General features: G+C 38.3%; 1 protein-coding gene across 2 annotated transcripts; it reads right to left on the bottom strand.

Annotated features, from left to right (window-relative positions):
- Positions 1–568: 568 nt before the first annotated feature.
- si:ch211-63p21.1 (uncharacterized) lies at positions 569–10410 on the bottom strand. Of its 2 annotated transcripts, none has more exons than XM_017461735.3 (6): positions 10133–10410; positions 9403–9503; positions 7144–7221; positions 6982–7052; positions 3688–3859; positions 569–1114 (listed from the first exon to the last, which is right to left on the bottom strand). In XM_017461735.3, the coding sequence occupies exons 3-6, from the start codon at positions 7174–7176 to the stop codon at positions 896–898; spliced, it is 495 nt and encodes a 164-aa protein (XP_017317224.1). In that variant the 5' UTR covers positions 7177–7221; positions 9403–9503; positions 10133–10410; the 3' UTR covers positions 569–895. The 2 variants fall into 2 exon arrangements, with proteins under 2 accessions (XP_017317224.1, XP_017317223.1); XM_017461734.3 differs by having other exon boundaries at positions 9411–9503; positions 10133–10409.
- Between the last annotated feature and the right edge of the window lie 4415 nt (positions 10411–14825).

Consider the following 14825-nt stretch of genomic DNA (forward strand, 5'->3'; position numbering starts at 1 on the left):
AGCATGAGACTGTGACAAGGACAGAAATGTGCTGGAGCTGGTGGAGCTATAAAAGCACAAAATTAATAGCATTAAACATAATACTGAATAAGAATTCCAGAGCAATCGCATCAGGGCTGTTATTAAGATGTAACTTTTAAAAAAAAAACAGTGTAGAGGAAAAGAAAATGACATTAAATATACTTCTCACTTAAACATAACTAGCACTTAAATCTTTAATGCTAACACTGATGTGAAACTTAATCGAACTAAGTAATAAGCTCTGCCACTTATCATAGATTTGATGCATCAGTTGAGGTTTGCTTAATATCACTTCAGCCATGCATTCACAAAATAAAAAAAAAAGTGTATTTTCTATCATAAACAAATCCTAAAAGACTTGTCTGTACATTGCATAGTAATTCGTTTCCGTTTTCAATCTTTCTACGCACGCATCGTTACATACACAGACACACACTGGTGGAGTAAGAAATAACATCTGAGCTCAAAACGATCATGGTGACACTTAAGAAGAAGTTGTAATAAATAGCAAATTAATCATTTGATTAAGGTTTTTGCTTCTTTTAAAAAAAAAAAAAAAACTATTAATAAATGCAATACGATGGATTATTGTGGGTGATTAAACACTGACAATTAAGTCAAGATAACAGAAAGGAATAAGGATTGAATTACAGCATTCTGTCTGACAAAGAAACCTATTCGTGATTTTCAAGGATTTACTAAAATTGCAGACATTTTAAACTCTTCCATAAGGATTCAAATAATTAATGCGACTAATATCCTCTAGCTAACATGTATCAGACATTACACTTTCATTTCAAGGCCAATTTTGTGCTTCTCATAGTACACATATCAACAAAAACATGATTCCTTGAGGTATCTGTTGCAGGGGGTGTCAGGTATTAGTAAGTGGGTATAGGAATGAAAAGAACACAATTATGATGGAAATGAAGAGGGGGAGAAGAAAGAGGAAGAAGAAAAGAGGTAAAGAGAGAGAGAAAGGCCATATGTTCATCGACCATTTTCCTTTTTCGGGTTGGTTGGCTGAAGCAGCCGGGGTATCTGCTGGATTACAGTGACAAATCACCAGTGGCCTGACCTGAGAAACACTTTCCTGTAGGACAGAGTAGAACAGAGAAAGGGAGGAAGAGAGAAAGTTCATGAAGGAGGAAAAATATACAGCTTATGTATGTTGTAAACCATTAAAAGCCATGTAGGTCTGCCTCAACCAATCAACAAAATCAATCACATTTTTTATAATAAAAATCCTTGGAAAAGAATTTCATTATGAATTGGCTAGTACGTTATAAAGCATGCTGTGGCATGCACTGTCATTTCACTTCAATGATTTGAATCAATTTGTAAATATTAAACTACGTTTTTGTCCAAGTAATGTTGATCAATACTGTATCATTTAGTTTCTTAACATTTCTTAATAGGCTGTATATTTTAGATATACAGTATGTTTGTCAAGTCATCATCAAGTCGCATCAAAGTTGCTGGGAGTCAATCCCAAAAACGAGTTGATTCCCTGATTCCAGGTACTGAAAACTGAGAATAAACCCCAAAGCTTGGGGATCGATTGCACACAGAAAAGGATTCGTCCCACACAAACAAAATTAGTTCAGCTTCTGAGTGTTTCAGTTAGTGAGACAGTCAGTGGATACTGGGCTTTATTTTGAATTTGACTTGTCAGAATTGAACAAATAGGAACTTGGATTGCAAAGATTGAATGCACTGGTCCATTGCTAACATATACAGTGGATATAAAAAGTCTACACACCCCTGTTAAAATCGCAGGCTTTTGTGAAGTAAAAAAAATGACACCAAGATAAATCATGTCAGAACTTTACCCACCTATAATGTGAAATTGCAGAGTATACAAGTGAAAACCAATCTTCAAAAGATCTTCAATCTTTGAAAAAAAATGTAGGGGAAAAAAAGAAAAAAAAAACTGATAATAACCTTTATCCTTAAGTGTGCACACCCCTAAACTAATACTTTTTGGGTAAGAGTCTATCAACTGGGAACATTTTGACTTGGCAATACTTTCTCACTCTTCCTTGCAAAAATATTCTAGATCCATCGATTTTAGAGGGCATCCTCTGTGCACAGCCCGCATCAGGTCACCCCACAGATTATTTGTTGGCTTCAGGTCTGGCCTCTGGCTAGGTCATTCAAAAACATTTATCTTCTTTTGGTTCCTTTGCCGTTCCGTTGTTGATTTGGATGTATGCTTTGGGTCATTGTCATGCTGAAAGGTGAAATTCCTTTTTATCTTCAGTTCATTAGCACACATTTAAAGGGTTTGTACTGAAATTGACTGGTATTTATAGCTATTCATGATTCCTTCCATCTTGACAAAAGCCCCCAGTGCTGGCTGAAAAAAGGCAGCCCTAAAGCATGATGCTGCCACCACCATGCTTCACAGTGGGCATGGTGTTCTTTTGGTGATGTGATTTTTTTGCACCAAACATACCTTTTGGAATTATGGAATTATTATATGTTTTGGAATTGGTCTCATCAGCCCATAACACATTTAACACATGGTTTGTGGGTGATTTAATTGAGCTTGGATGTTTTTTGTGAGAAAATGCTTCTGTCTAGCCACCCTACATCACAGCCCAGATATGTGAAGCATATCAGAGATTGTTGTCACATGCAGAGAGTAATCAGTACTTAGTCAGATATTCCTGCAGCTCCTTTAATCTTGCAGTAAATTTCTTGGCAGCCTCCCTGATAAGTATTTGTAATTTTGGAGGGACGTCCTGTTCTTGGTGATGTCACTGTGGTGCACCATTTTGTTGATGATGGTGTTCCATGGTACATCAAATGTTTTGGAAATTTTTATATGCCTCTCCTGATAGATACAGAACTTATCGATAAGTGAGATACTGTACATGCTTTCTAAGCTATTTGAAAACCATGGCTTCAGCAGTCGGATGAAACCAGGAAGATTTTAAGAAAATCATACAGAAACAGCTGGTCTTTATTTGGGGATATTATCAGATAATATTTATATTATCCGAATAATTTAATTGATGACAACTGTATATTAATTACGTTTGAACATGAGATTGATTGTGATTGGTTCATTCTGAACATAGCTACATCCCAAATTATAAAAGGGTGTGTAACTTATGCAACCAGGTTATTGTAACTTTTTTTATTTTTTCTATTAAAATGTTTCTGATTGTTTTTCACTTAATATTTATATGTAGATGTTTCTTCGTTCTGAAGATTTATCTTAATTACATTTTTTACATCATAAAAACCTGCCATTTTAACAGGGTTGTGTAAACTTTTTATATTCATTGTATTCCAGATGAAATTATAGTTGCAAAATGTGTACAGAATCAATAAAGAAAATGTAAGGAATGGGAAGGGGTCTGATTTGAAAAAAGTGGTCAACATAAAGCACTTCATAATATTCTCATCAGTTGTAAATAATTTCTTTATCATTACAGATTATCTGATAAACGTCAGTAATATTGTATTGTAGTCAGTTACCTGGTATTTAATTAATCCTACTGACAAGGTAGGTGATGATTATTATACCCAAAATAATCATTAGTGCTGCCCTAATTACAGTAATATATGATTATAGAGTTGTGATGATAGAGTTTTATAATAACAATAATAATAATAACAGTAATAATAATAATAACAATAATAATAATAATAAACCTCTAGTATGGTTCTATTAGGTGAGCGATGGGGACTCAATCTCAGACTCCAGCGGTGGTTCCTGTGGCTTTGCCCCCCATCATCCTCGCTCTCCGTGGTGTCTTGCCGGGTTACTCGCTGACGCCTTCGCTTCCGAGAGCTGATTCGCTGGAGAGAGCCCACGACCTGTAGTCTGGCCCAATAGGAATATAATAAATTAATAGTACATGGTTATGTATGCTCAACATCAATGGTGCATTCAGTCGTGTTGATATTAAATACTGGTTCTGCAAACTCTTGAGTACTGTTTTAACAGCTAACTTTGTGAAATGGAAATCATAAATGACATAATATATGAATAAAACACAAAGGTACATGCTGTTATATTAAAATAATCAATGACCCAGCCATGACATTAAGCAAAGTTAAGCTGATTATTTTTCAATAACAGCACATCCTGAACTGTTCTATTCTTATAGCAGAGCAATTTGCCAGTGAAATTATATGTATTTTATATATATATTTTTTAAACACTGTACATTTTAGCGATTTATTACATTTACATTTAATGTCTGTAAGACAACTGAGTTCTTGTTATCACTTATGTTTAGCAGGGTTATTTTGTCTCACTTAATAAGTGAATTTAATAAAACTGAAATCACAGCTTTTCATGTTACAAAACTCAGAAAGTTCTCTAACCTGAAGACTTTCCCATAGAAAACTTACTGTTAACAACTGCTGACACCTTGGCACTGAAATTGATAATGTTTAAATTTGATTTGCTGATAAATACCTGCCTCTGCTTTCAGTACCAGTTCTTCCTCATGCACATTTTCACTCCTTGCTATTTTTCCAAACTTGGATTAAAGGGGCAATAATCGATATTTTTTTCGAAATGAAAAGAACATGCGAAAATGTGAGTTTTCCTGGAAAATGTGAGTAATTTTTAAAAATAACAGTTTAAGCCATGGACGAGTGTATTATGTGGCTGAAAAAAAACATTTGCAAAACTGCAAATTCACGTCACATGACATGTCAGTCATTTTGTAGACACTCCCTATGGGCCCTTCACTCCGCCCCCCACCACAACTTGCTGGGAGAAAAAAATATGGCTGAAGCCTGTAAGCTCCTACTGATAGTTTTAGCTGAAAATTGCTGAGAACTTGTTATAAATTAATGATATGGCAGCAGAGGCACTGCAAACCATCCTCATAAATCAGTATGAGTCAAATGTCACTTATTTCTAGTGTTATAACTTGTCTGGCTGAATGGCAGAGTAGGCAAATGCTAACATCAGACAGCTTTTAAACAGAGCTCCACTGCAACAAGCACAGCACTTCAATAATGAATGAGCAAAATAAAACTGTGATAAATTATGACGAGCTGAATTTAGTGTGTTTTAGTGCTGTGACTTGGATTTCAATCACTTGAATGTCTGAATGGGCAAAAGCTAAATGCTAAAATGTTAGCCACAGAGGAACAGAGCTAGCTATTATAACAAGCAGAATACCTGGATAATATTGTCACGCAGGATAAGAAAAATATAATTATCATTAATCATAATAACCTGTATTTTCAGAACAGAAGTAACATAGTGAGTAAATGTGTCCTGTGTTGTGTGCAGACCAACTAATAGATAATGAGTTTCATTGACAAAGATTTTCATAATCAATTATTATCGATTTTATTGATTAGTTGTTGCAACTGTAGAAGCAAGATAAGAGTATAAGGTCACTCAGGAAAAATCACTCCACTCAGGGGTCACTCCTTATGCTTGCCCATTTTTCCAACTTCCAGCACTTCAACTTTGAGAACTGACTGTTCACTTGCTGGCTAATATATCCTACTCCTTGACAGGCATAATCGTAACGAGTTAATCAATGTTATTCATTTCACATATCTTTGGTTTTAATGTTATGACTGATCAGTGTATATAAACGTATATGTTAATTATAAATATTTAGTTAAAGTTCTCTGTTGTTTAGAGAGAGCTCCACAGCTCCTTATTACTCTACAGTGTCTAATGATTATAATACTAATCCTTATGATTGGTAATTGGTTACTCTAGCTGAACTACACTCTACCAGCTACCATAGGTCCTGGGGGTGGAGCTTTGTAAACATGGGCAGGAATTTGGGCGGACTCAATGAGTAAAAACATAATAATAATTCAAATGTTGAACCCACCCACTTAACTATCAGAGACTTAATTTCGGAGAGAAAAAAAAGACAAATCTTACCTAGTGCACCTTTAAAAGCATGTACATCTAACAAGGACAATTTTGTTTGCTTGGTGCAAACCACTCATCAGCAGTAAGAACTGGAAGGCCAGATTGGAATTAGAACCAGCAAAGAAATTTGCCACAAAAGTTCTGGAACCAAGATTAACCTCTACCAAAGTCATGGAAAGGCCAAAGTGTGGGGAAAGAAAGGATCTGCTCATGAGCCAAAACATGCTCATCTGTGAATCATGGTGGTGGTAGTGTCACGGCTTGGGTTGGCATGCTCACTAATCTTTATTGATGATATAACTCATGATGCAGCAGCAGAATGAATTCAGAGATTACAGGAACATTTTGTCTGCCAGTTTACAGAGAAATGCATCCAAATAAATCAACAGGAACTTCATCATGCAGCAAGACAATGATCCAAAACACACAGCCAACTCAACAAAGGACTTGCTCAGGGGGAAATCACCAGACCTTAACTCAATTGAGCAGTATTTCATCTCCTGAAGAGGAGATTAAGTGAGTGTCAGTGAGCCACAGGCTTGATGAAGTTATTGCAAGCAAGGAATATGGAACCAAAAATATTAAGTGTTATTAACTTTAATTTACATCAAAACTTAACTGTTCCTATACTTTTGCTAACCTAAAAATTGGGTGGTCTGATACAAACGTTTCTGTGTTTGATGTTGTTTAACCCATCTAGATGTAAATACCAGGAAATAAAAGCTGAAATCCTAAACTCTTGTTTCATATTCATCTTTTGATCTCAAATACAAATATCTTTGCTGTGTAGCACAAATAATTGTACTGGCCTTGTCTTTCCAATAGTTTCGGAGGGGACTGTATAGTCCAACATGATCAGGACTATAGCGTGAACAACAAGATTTTATTGATCTTTTCTTTAATAATCAGCTGGTTATAACAAAATTGCCAACAGATACCTATTCAAGCTATAAAAGCTTTAAAGTCTGATATCATTTATGGTTAGTGTGGGAGAAAATAACTACCTGCAGAAGAGACTTTTTAATAACTTTGGTATTCTGAGTCCATGGAGAGCATATTTAATGACTAGAGTGTGAGTCATTTACCTAGTGTCTGCATCCTCTATGTCTGCATCTGCATCGCTCTCTCGCTGAGGATCGGACTGGACGCACTCCTCCTGCAACATGAGTCATAGGCATGAGCAAACACATCACTTCTACAACTCCACTCAAAATATCACTCTTTTTCACAAACACACACCTACCTACCTCAGTGCCATAGCCCTCTGAGTATCTGGCCATTATTGCCCTGTTTTTTCCACATTCGTTACACTTCGTGCTGCTTTCCTAGAACAATGAGAGAACATTGTTGTGACGCCATTTACTGCATGCTCCTTAAACACAGTGTTAATTATGGCCACTTTAAGAAAATGTCCACCCTGAAACGAATTAAATAGGTTCATATATTGGTGTATGCAAATTTGTTGGTCAATGCTGTATTTTCATTATTCCTGGGAGAAGTTAGTGGTTGTGTGACACTATGACATCACAGGGGGACATTTCTAGCTCAGTTACAATGGCATTTCATAAGACCAGCAACCATCTCGCCTCAGCTTGATAGCAATCTATGGCATGGCATTGATGGAGGTATTAACATCAAAAGAGAATATTTAGACCCCGAACTGTTGAGCAGAGTATACAGATGAGGAGATGAGAGAGTTGGACAGACTAAAGAACTAAAGCCCTGCTGGATCAATCTCTTGAGGTAGAGATGAAGCAAGGACTAAATCCGACTGGAGCCACCTGCAGGTAGTCAAATGTGGCATGGTGGGTAACGTAGGACCATTAAACAAAGTGAAAATAGACCCACGTAATAAATATAATTAATTATAAAACATTATTAATTATAAATATCAATGAGTCAGGGTAACGGTTATAACCCATACCAAAATTGACCCAAATAAATTTAATATTGACTCAGTAAACCCTTCTAGTAATGCTGGATTCAGGTCAGTTGGGAATTACCACAGTTTACAATGCCAAACTTAGAGTGGTGTTTCCTAGTGGGAAATTTGGGAACACTGAAATTTTTCAGACAGCACCAAATGGTTCTTAGGGAACCATCTTTCAGAGATGCCATTTTGCACAGCTATCAACATGCAATCAGAGGTTTCACGTACCACTGACATACTCTGCCCTCCCTCATCTCAAACCCCATTGTCCCATGCCACATTATCCCACACCTTTCACTCCACAGCTCTTCAAGCCATGACCTCTTGTCAGAAACCTCCCCATTCTGTGTTCCTCTTCTGTCGTCCCTTCATCCCATGAGCCTTCATTCCATGTACCCTCATCCCCCTCATCCAACATCACTTCATTCCAAGTCCCCCTATACCCATGTCACATCATTCTATGCCCCCTCATTCCATTACCTTATTCCACACCTCCTCATCCAACAACCCCTTATCCCATGTGCCATCATCCCATCACCTCATTCCACACCTCATCATTCAACGTCACCTCATCCAACACCCGCTTATCCCATGTACCATCATCCCACATCCCCTCATCCAGCAACCACTCATCCCATGCTCCCTCATCCAACGTCACATATTCCCAGACCTCCTCATCCAGCGTCACATCATTCCATGCCCCCTCACCCAAGGTCACCTCATGCTCATTCCACACCACATCATCCCATGCCACCTCATATTATGTTCCCTCATCCCATGTCCCCTCACCCCATATTCTTTTATTCCACTCCTTCTAATCCCATGTCCCATCATTCCATGCCACATCATTCTACATCCCCCATAGCACAGCATCTCAATCTTGTTGCCTCATTATATGACCCATGGCCTTTCAACCAACGGCTACGTCCTCTCATCCCACACCCCCCATCCAATGTGACCTCATCCCACAACCCCTTATCCCATGTACCATTATCCCACGACCCCTCATGAAACAACCACTAATCCCACGCCCTCTCATCCAACGTCACCTAATCACACACCCCCTCATCCAAGGTCACCTCATCCAACATCCCCTCATCCTCATTCCACACCACATCATCCCAAGCCACCTCATATTATGTTCCCTCACCCCACGTTCTATTATTCCTTTCCTGCTAATTCCACATTCCATGCCACATCATTTTATACCACCCATTCAACCAACATCCTCTCATCCCACACCCCCTCATTCCACGCCTTTTCATCCCATGCCCTGGCATCCCTTCCACACCACATACCACAGTTCCACACCATCTCATTTTTGTCGCCTCATTCTATGACCTATTATTCCATGCCTCCTCAACCCACGTCAGCTCATCCCATGTCCCTTAATCCCACCCCTCGATTGAAGCCGCATCATTCAACAAACCCCTCTTTCTCAGCATTCTACCCTGACCCCTGACTAATTTCTGACTGCAGTTTGTATGTATTCATCAAGTGGCCATCACTGGTGGAAAAAGTATGTGTCAATCACACACACACACCCCACCCCAGACACACAGCCACAAACACACACCTCTGTACCTCACAGTCATGGTCCGAGTTGTCAGAGAACTGGCCACTGGAGTCTCTTCGCCTTGTCACCTCCATTTCTGTCTTCGTCGCTCTAACATAGACCTAAATATGATGCAGCCACATTAAAAGAGTCATTATTATTTGTTAATAATAGGGTTATTACTGTTTAAAGAGCCACACAGATTCTTATAACATGTTTCAGCATGCCATGGCAACCTGGCTAAAGTAACTATGAACACCAACCCTTAGTGGAGAACCTCAACTTTTTGTTTAGCAGTAAATAAACCCAGATGTGTTTACATGTTTATTTCTTCAGTGATGAATTCAGCAGCTGGGCTGCGTTCCAAACCGCACACTACCGTACTAAGTAGTATGTATATATATATATATATATATATATATATATATATATATATATATATATATATATATAATACGCCAGAGCTAGTGGCTTCTGTACTAGTTAGTAAGTTAGTAAGGTAGTATGCGGTTTGATACGTAGCCCTGGTCATTACGTAATCCAGCCGCTTCGAGACAGATTCCTTCTAGCGGCAGATACAGCCTTCAAACTAAACAGTGTAATAATTATAGATAAATAAAACGAGCTAAACTTACACAAAGGAGAAATATATAGCGAGAAATGTCTCGTAACTCGACGCTACTCTCTCAGCAGCGGCTGAACGCACAGTGCGCTGTTTATGTAAACTTCACGTTAGGTTGTTTGCTCATACCTTAGCTTGGTTTATTGTGAAGTCATCATCACTTTAACGCACAAATATCACTTCAGGTCGAGTCAGTTCGGGTAAAAACCAAAAAAAACCAAAAAAAAACCGAATAAATAAACAAATAAATCACGACGGATCTTCTGTCCTTGGGGTGAAAACGGAAGCTCGCGAGACTCCTAAAAGGTTTGACATTGTAGTCGGTGACAGCGTTATAGAGCCAGGGAGCACGTCGAGAGCGCGCGTGCCATAAATAAAATTCCCAAAACAGGGTACATAATCGCGCAAGGCTGTGTGGGCGGAGACAGACTGCGGACACGCTGAGCCGCCAATCAGCATCGATTTAGCGCGGGGACACGCAATGCGCATGCGCAGTTAAAGCCTACTAGTGTGCTAAATAGTATGTCACAAAATAGTATGTGTACTATTGTGTACCTGGTATTTAGTAGAGTAGTATGAGGTACGACAGGAAATCAGTTTCTAAGAAGGGGTTGTTGATGGGTTTCTTTCTTGTGAAAGGATGTACTTTTTGTTTTTTGTTTTTCGACGACGACCAGTCCAAAGAAAAACATAATAATAATAATAATAATAATAATAATAATAATAATAATAATTCCACAAGTGAAATCTCACCAAATCTAAACTAGTGGTTCTTGAGCCTGTGGAACCTATAGGGTCTGACCAAAGTTTCCATCCATCTATTTTCCATACCTCACATCCTACACAGGGATCCTGGAGCCTATCTCAGGGAACTCAGGGCACAAAGTGGGAGACAACCCATTGCAGGGCACAATTGCACACACATTCACACAATACTGACAGTTTGGAAATACAAATACAGCCTACAGTGTATGTCTTTGGACTGGGGAGGAAATAGGAGTACTGGAGGAAACCCCCGAAATACAGGGAGAACATGCAAATTTTTCACACACAGGGCGGAGTCAGGATTCGAACCTCCAAGGCAAGGTAAACGTGTTAACCACTAAACCACCATGATATGTACTTCAGTTTGGAAAAGCACCTAAACCTCTTAAGAGCGTGATGGTGCATGTTCTAGGCAGGTGCAAGGAAGGAAAATCAGCTTGGGAAATTGCTTTAACTCATCATAAAACACTAAACTACATTTTCTGAGATTTTAACAGAGGTGTTCTTATCGCTCATCATAAAAAAAAACAATTTTAGCATCTGTTCATTTTAATTGTAGGAGAAAACTGGTTAATTTTTAGCTTTTTTCCGCCATTTTTGTCTTCCTGGTTTAAAATCTCGGTCACAGGCAATGTACTATAGTACTTCGATGACTTGTCAGGGTCTCATAATTATTCATGAGCCTGCGTGTTCTTATCCTATGAGAAGATGCTGTCTCTTAATTATTCATGACAGCACGTGGTGCTTTCCTACAGATGTAGTAGATGAGAGAGGCATTCAAATGGGTCGCAAGTGTTTGTTCCAGTGGTGTAAGAGTTCGAGTGTGTTTATTTGGGAGAGCTATGAGAATTGGAGAAAGGTGGACTTCAGACTTGCTCATGAAAACAGTTTGCGTCTACACAATGATGTGGTACTCAGTCCTGAGGACTTTTCTATCCCTTCAAATGAGGTATGTGTCTAATTTTAACCATGACCATTTTACTTGCTTTTTGAGCTAAGTAAACTCTGCAGGCCGTCGCATGCCAAACTATACAACGAGAGACTGTGTTGAAGGGAAGATCTTTTGCATATTTATTCATGAAAAGCTCTAGCCTATTAGCTAACTACCATTCAGATACTGCCTCTGGCTCGAGGAAAACAATATAATAAAATATATTATAAAAATTGTACATACAATATATAATATAATATCATATATAATATTAAAGCTCCACGGGCCATCGCATGCAAAAGTATACAACGAGGGTCTGTGTTGAAGGGAATAACCTTCGCCTTTTATTCGTGAAAAGCTCAAGCCTATTAGCTAACTAGCATTCCAACACTCCCTCCAAGCAGGCACTGCCTCCGGTTTTATTTGATGTTTTCCTCCATAGTCATGCCAGGGGCTAATGGTTCAAATAGACAGGGCAGAGGACCTGCACTGCTATCTATTCTGTCTCCATGTAGCCCTGGGGATTCAAGAGGAGAGTCCTCTGACTCATCAGCAAACTTTTTCTCACTATCCATCTTTTTTTTTAGTGTTCTGAAGCCCCCCCCCCTTCCCTGCCACACCCACTCCCACTCCCTTCTTCAATCAGCCATTCACGCCCATTCAAGCTGCATTTTTCAAAAACATTGAGAGGTAGACTTGAGCTGAAAGAGGGAGGTTTCATGACCCTTTAAATTGGACCTCTACATTTGAACAAAATGACATAAATGAAAGTGCATAGTGTTGTTTGAAAAGCTTACTCGTTTACTAAGAAACTAAAGCAATGCTAATATATATATATATATATATATATATATATATATATATATATATATATATATATATATATTTATTTTTTTTTAAATCTATTCAGCTGATTTTAGTATATTTCTGTCATTTCTTTACTAAAGCATTGATCTTGCTTGGTAAAACATTTTTGCTGCTAAATTATTTTAATGCAAAATTTGGATTCTGGGACGTAGCACTGGTGCTCCCATTTTTTAAGCTAGAAGCAGTAGCACTAACATAAATTCAGCACCCATCAAATTGTTTGGAGCACCAATATACAGTAAATTAGTGTTGTCGGCCACACGTAACAGAATGAAACCATGGGGGTGAAATGTTACCTAGCTCGCTAATATTAAGCTTGGTTGTTCACTGTAGTATCAAAGGACAATCACACAGAGACTAATTTCACTAGCAAGTCATCTCTCACCAGCCAACATTACACTTTAAGTTGTTAAGTACATTTTCTGAGAGACTGCAGGATTCTAGCACAATACAAAGTAGTTATAAATGAAGGCTGCTTATCATTGCTTAGCTTTATTTAACTTGCTAGACTATGCCTCTGTAGTACCTGCTTTCTCAGAGACACTCTCATCATTTCAGTCACTAGCAGCCAATGTTTATTTTTGAACAGTTTGCTACTTTTGACAGTACAGCTTCTATTTTCTCATGCTTTCTCTCCACTGTTGTGTAGTGTATATCCATCCACAAATACAGGAAATTAATAATCAAAATGTAAAGGACTGAACCGATAACAAATAGGGTTTTTGAGTGGTAGCTAGCATCCACACAGAGGAAAATGGATCGACTCACCAGGAAAATTCCTGACCTTCAGTCAGTGGAGTTGGAGGTATTGGGTGTTGTGGCATTGTAGAGTTTGATGGCTGATGGCATGAAAGAGCCCCCACAGTTTTTTTCAGTTTTGAGGCATGTGGCTGGATGAGTCTGTGGCTGAACATGCTCCTGAGCATCCTCAGCTTAGCATAGAGAGGATGAGAAGGATTGTCCATGATCACTTTCAGCCTTCCTCTCATCCTCTTCTCTGTCACTGTCCATCCCCACCACAGAGCTGGCCTTCCTCACCAGCTTGCTCAGTTTGTTGGCACATGCCACCTCCCCAGCACACCACAGTAAAGAAGATAACACTGGCCACCACAGACTGGTAAAACTGCCATAAAATAACATTAACAGCCCATATGACCTGCCTTTAGTCACTGTTGTGAGCCTGTTGATACGAAGCCTGTCTAAACACCGGTCTAAACCATCTAATTTGGTCATCTTATAGAAACCTGAAGATTGGAAAAATGTCACTAGATCTTTGTCCAGTCTTCAACTGTCCAGTTTTGGTGAACCTGTGCCTACTGTAGCCTCAGATTCCTGTTCTTGGTTGACAGGATTGGAACCTGAGTTGACCTTCTGCTGTCGTAACCCAAGATTGTGCATTCTGATATGTTTTTCCACTCACCACAGTTGTAAAAAGTGGTTATTTCAGGGAGTTGGGGGACATTTCTTGTCCTGTCTATCAGAGGAAGGGGCATGGTTTAGAGACCTGATCAGAGATCTTGTTTCCATTTGACCTCCTGCTCTAGACGCTGACGTTGGTGCCACTGGATAATTATGCATCATTATGTGCAATTATGGGGCAGAGCTGTATGAGCGATTTCTATCACCTCCCATGGGTTTTCAAGCAAATTTGAATGTCTTTGACAGCTACATGAAAAAGGAGTTGCAGTGACTAAGTGGCTAAAATAGAATATATGTGTATATATATATATATATATATATATATATATATATATATATATATATATATATATATATATATATATATATCTGTGTGTGTGTGTGTGTGTGTGTGTGTGTGTGTGTAAAATATGTATAAAAAAATAGATCAGAATCGTAAATACATTAATTAATCACGGGACAACTAGAAATTTAGCAAATTCAACAGAATAACTTTCAATATCTATACCAGCACATCCAACATATGACCTACACACTTATATACTGTATCATATGCTTACATTTATGCTGAACGAAGAGTGCAATCTAACAGTAGCACTAAAGATTATATCACATGGTATACCATGGCTGGATTTGAGTGGGCATAACAACATTTGTATATAATAAAGGACAAAAATGTACTTCTGTGTATCAATGATATATCACTATATCCATCTCAATATATTAATTCCATCCACATTTGAGATTAACTTGATAAATTTGTGAACACTAAATTTTTGTTTGTAATACTGGAAGGTTGCCTTAATGTCTGACTGTACTATGTTGCATTTGTTATGTTAT

Source organism: Ictalurus punctatus, chromosome 29, assembly GCF_001660625.3.
Source record: "Ictalurus punctatus breed USDA103 chromosome 29, Coco_2.0, whole genome shotgun sequence".
Taxonomy (NCBI): domain Eukaryota; kingdom Metazoa; phylum Chordata; class Actinopteri; order Siluriformes; family Ictaluridae; genus Ictalurus; species Ictalurus punctatus.

What these genes read in the sequence shown, in the direction of transcription:
- si:ch211-63p21.1 (XM_017461734.3), bottom strand. Translation starts at nt 9,476, where the DNA reads ATGGAGGTGACAAGGCGAAGAGACTCCAGTGGCCAGTTCTCTGACAAC. An exon ending in CAGAGGGCTATGGCACTGAG is followed by an intron (nt 7,053 to 7,143) that starts GTAGGTAGGTGT and finishes CTCATGTTGCAG; the next exon opens with GAGGAGTGCGTCCAGTCCGA. An exon ending in CTAATAGAACCATACTAGAG is followed by an intron (nt 1,115 to 3,687) that starts GTTTATTATTAT and finishes TCTGTCCTACAG; the next exon opens with GAAAGTGTTTCTCAGGTCAG.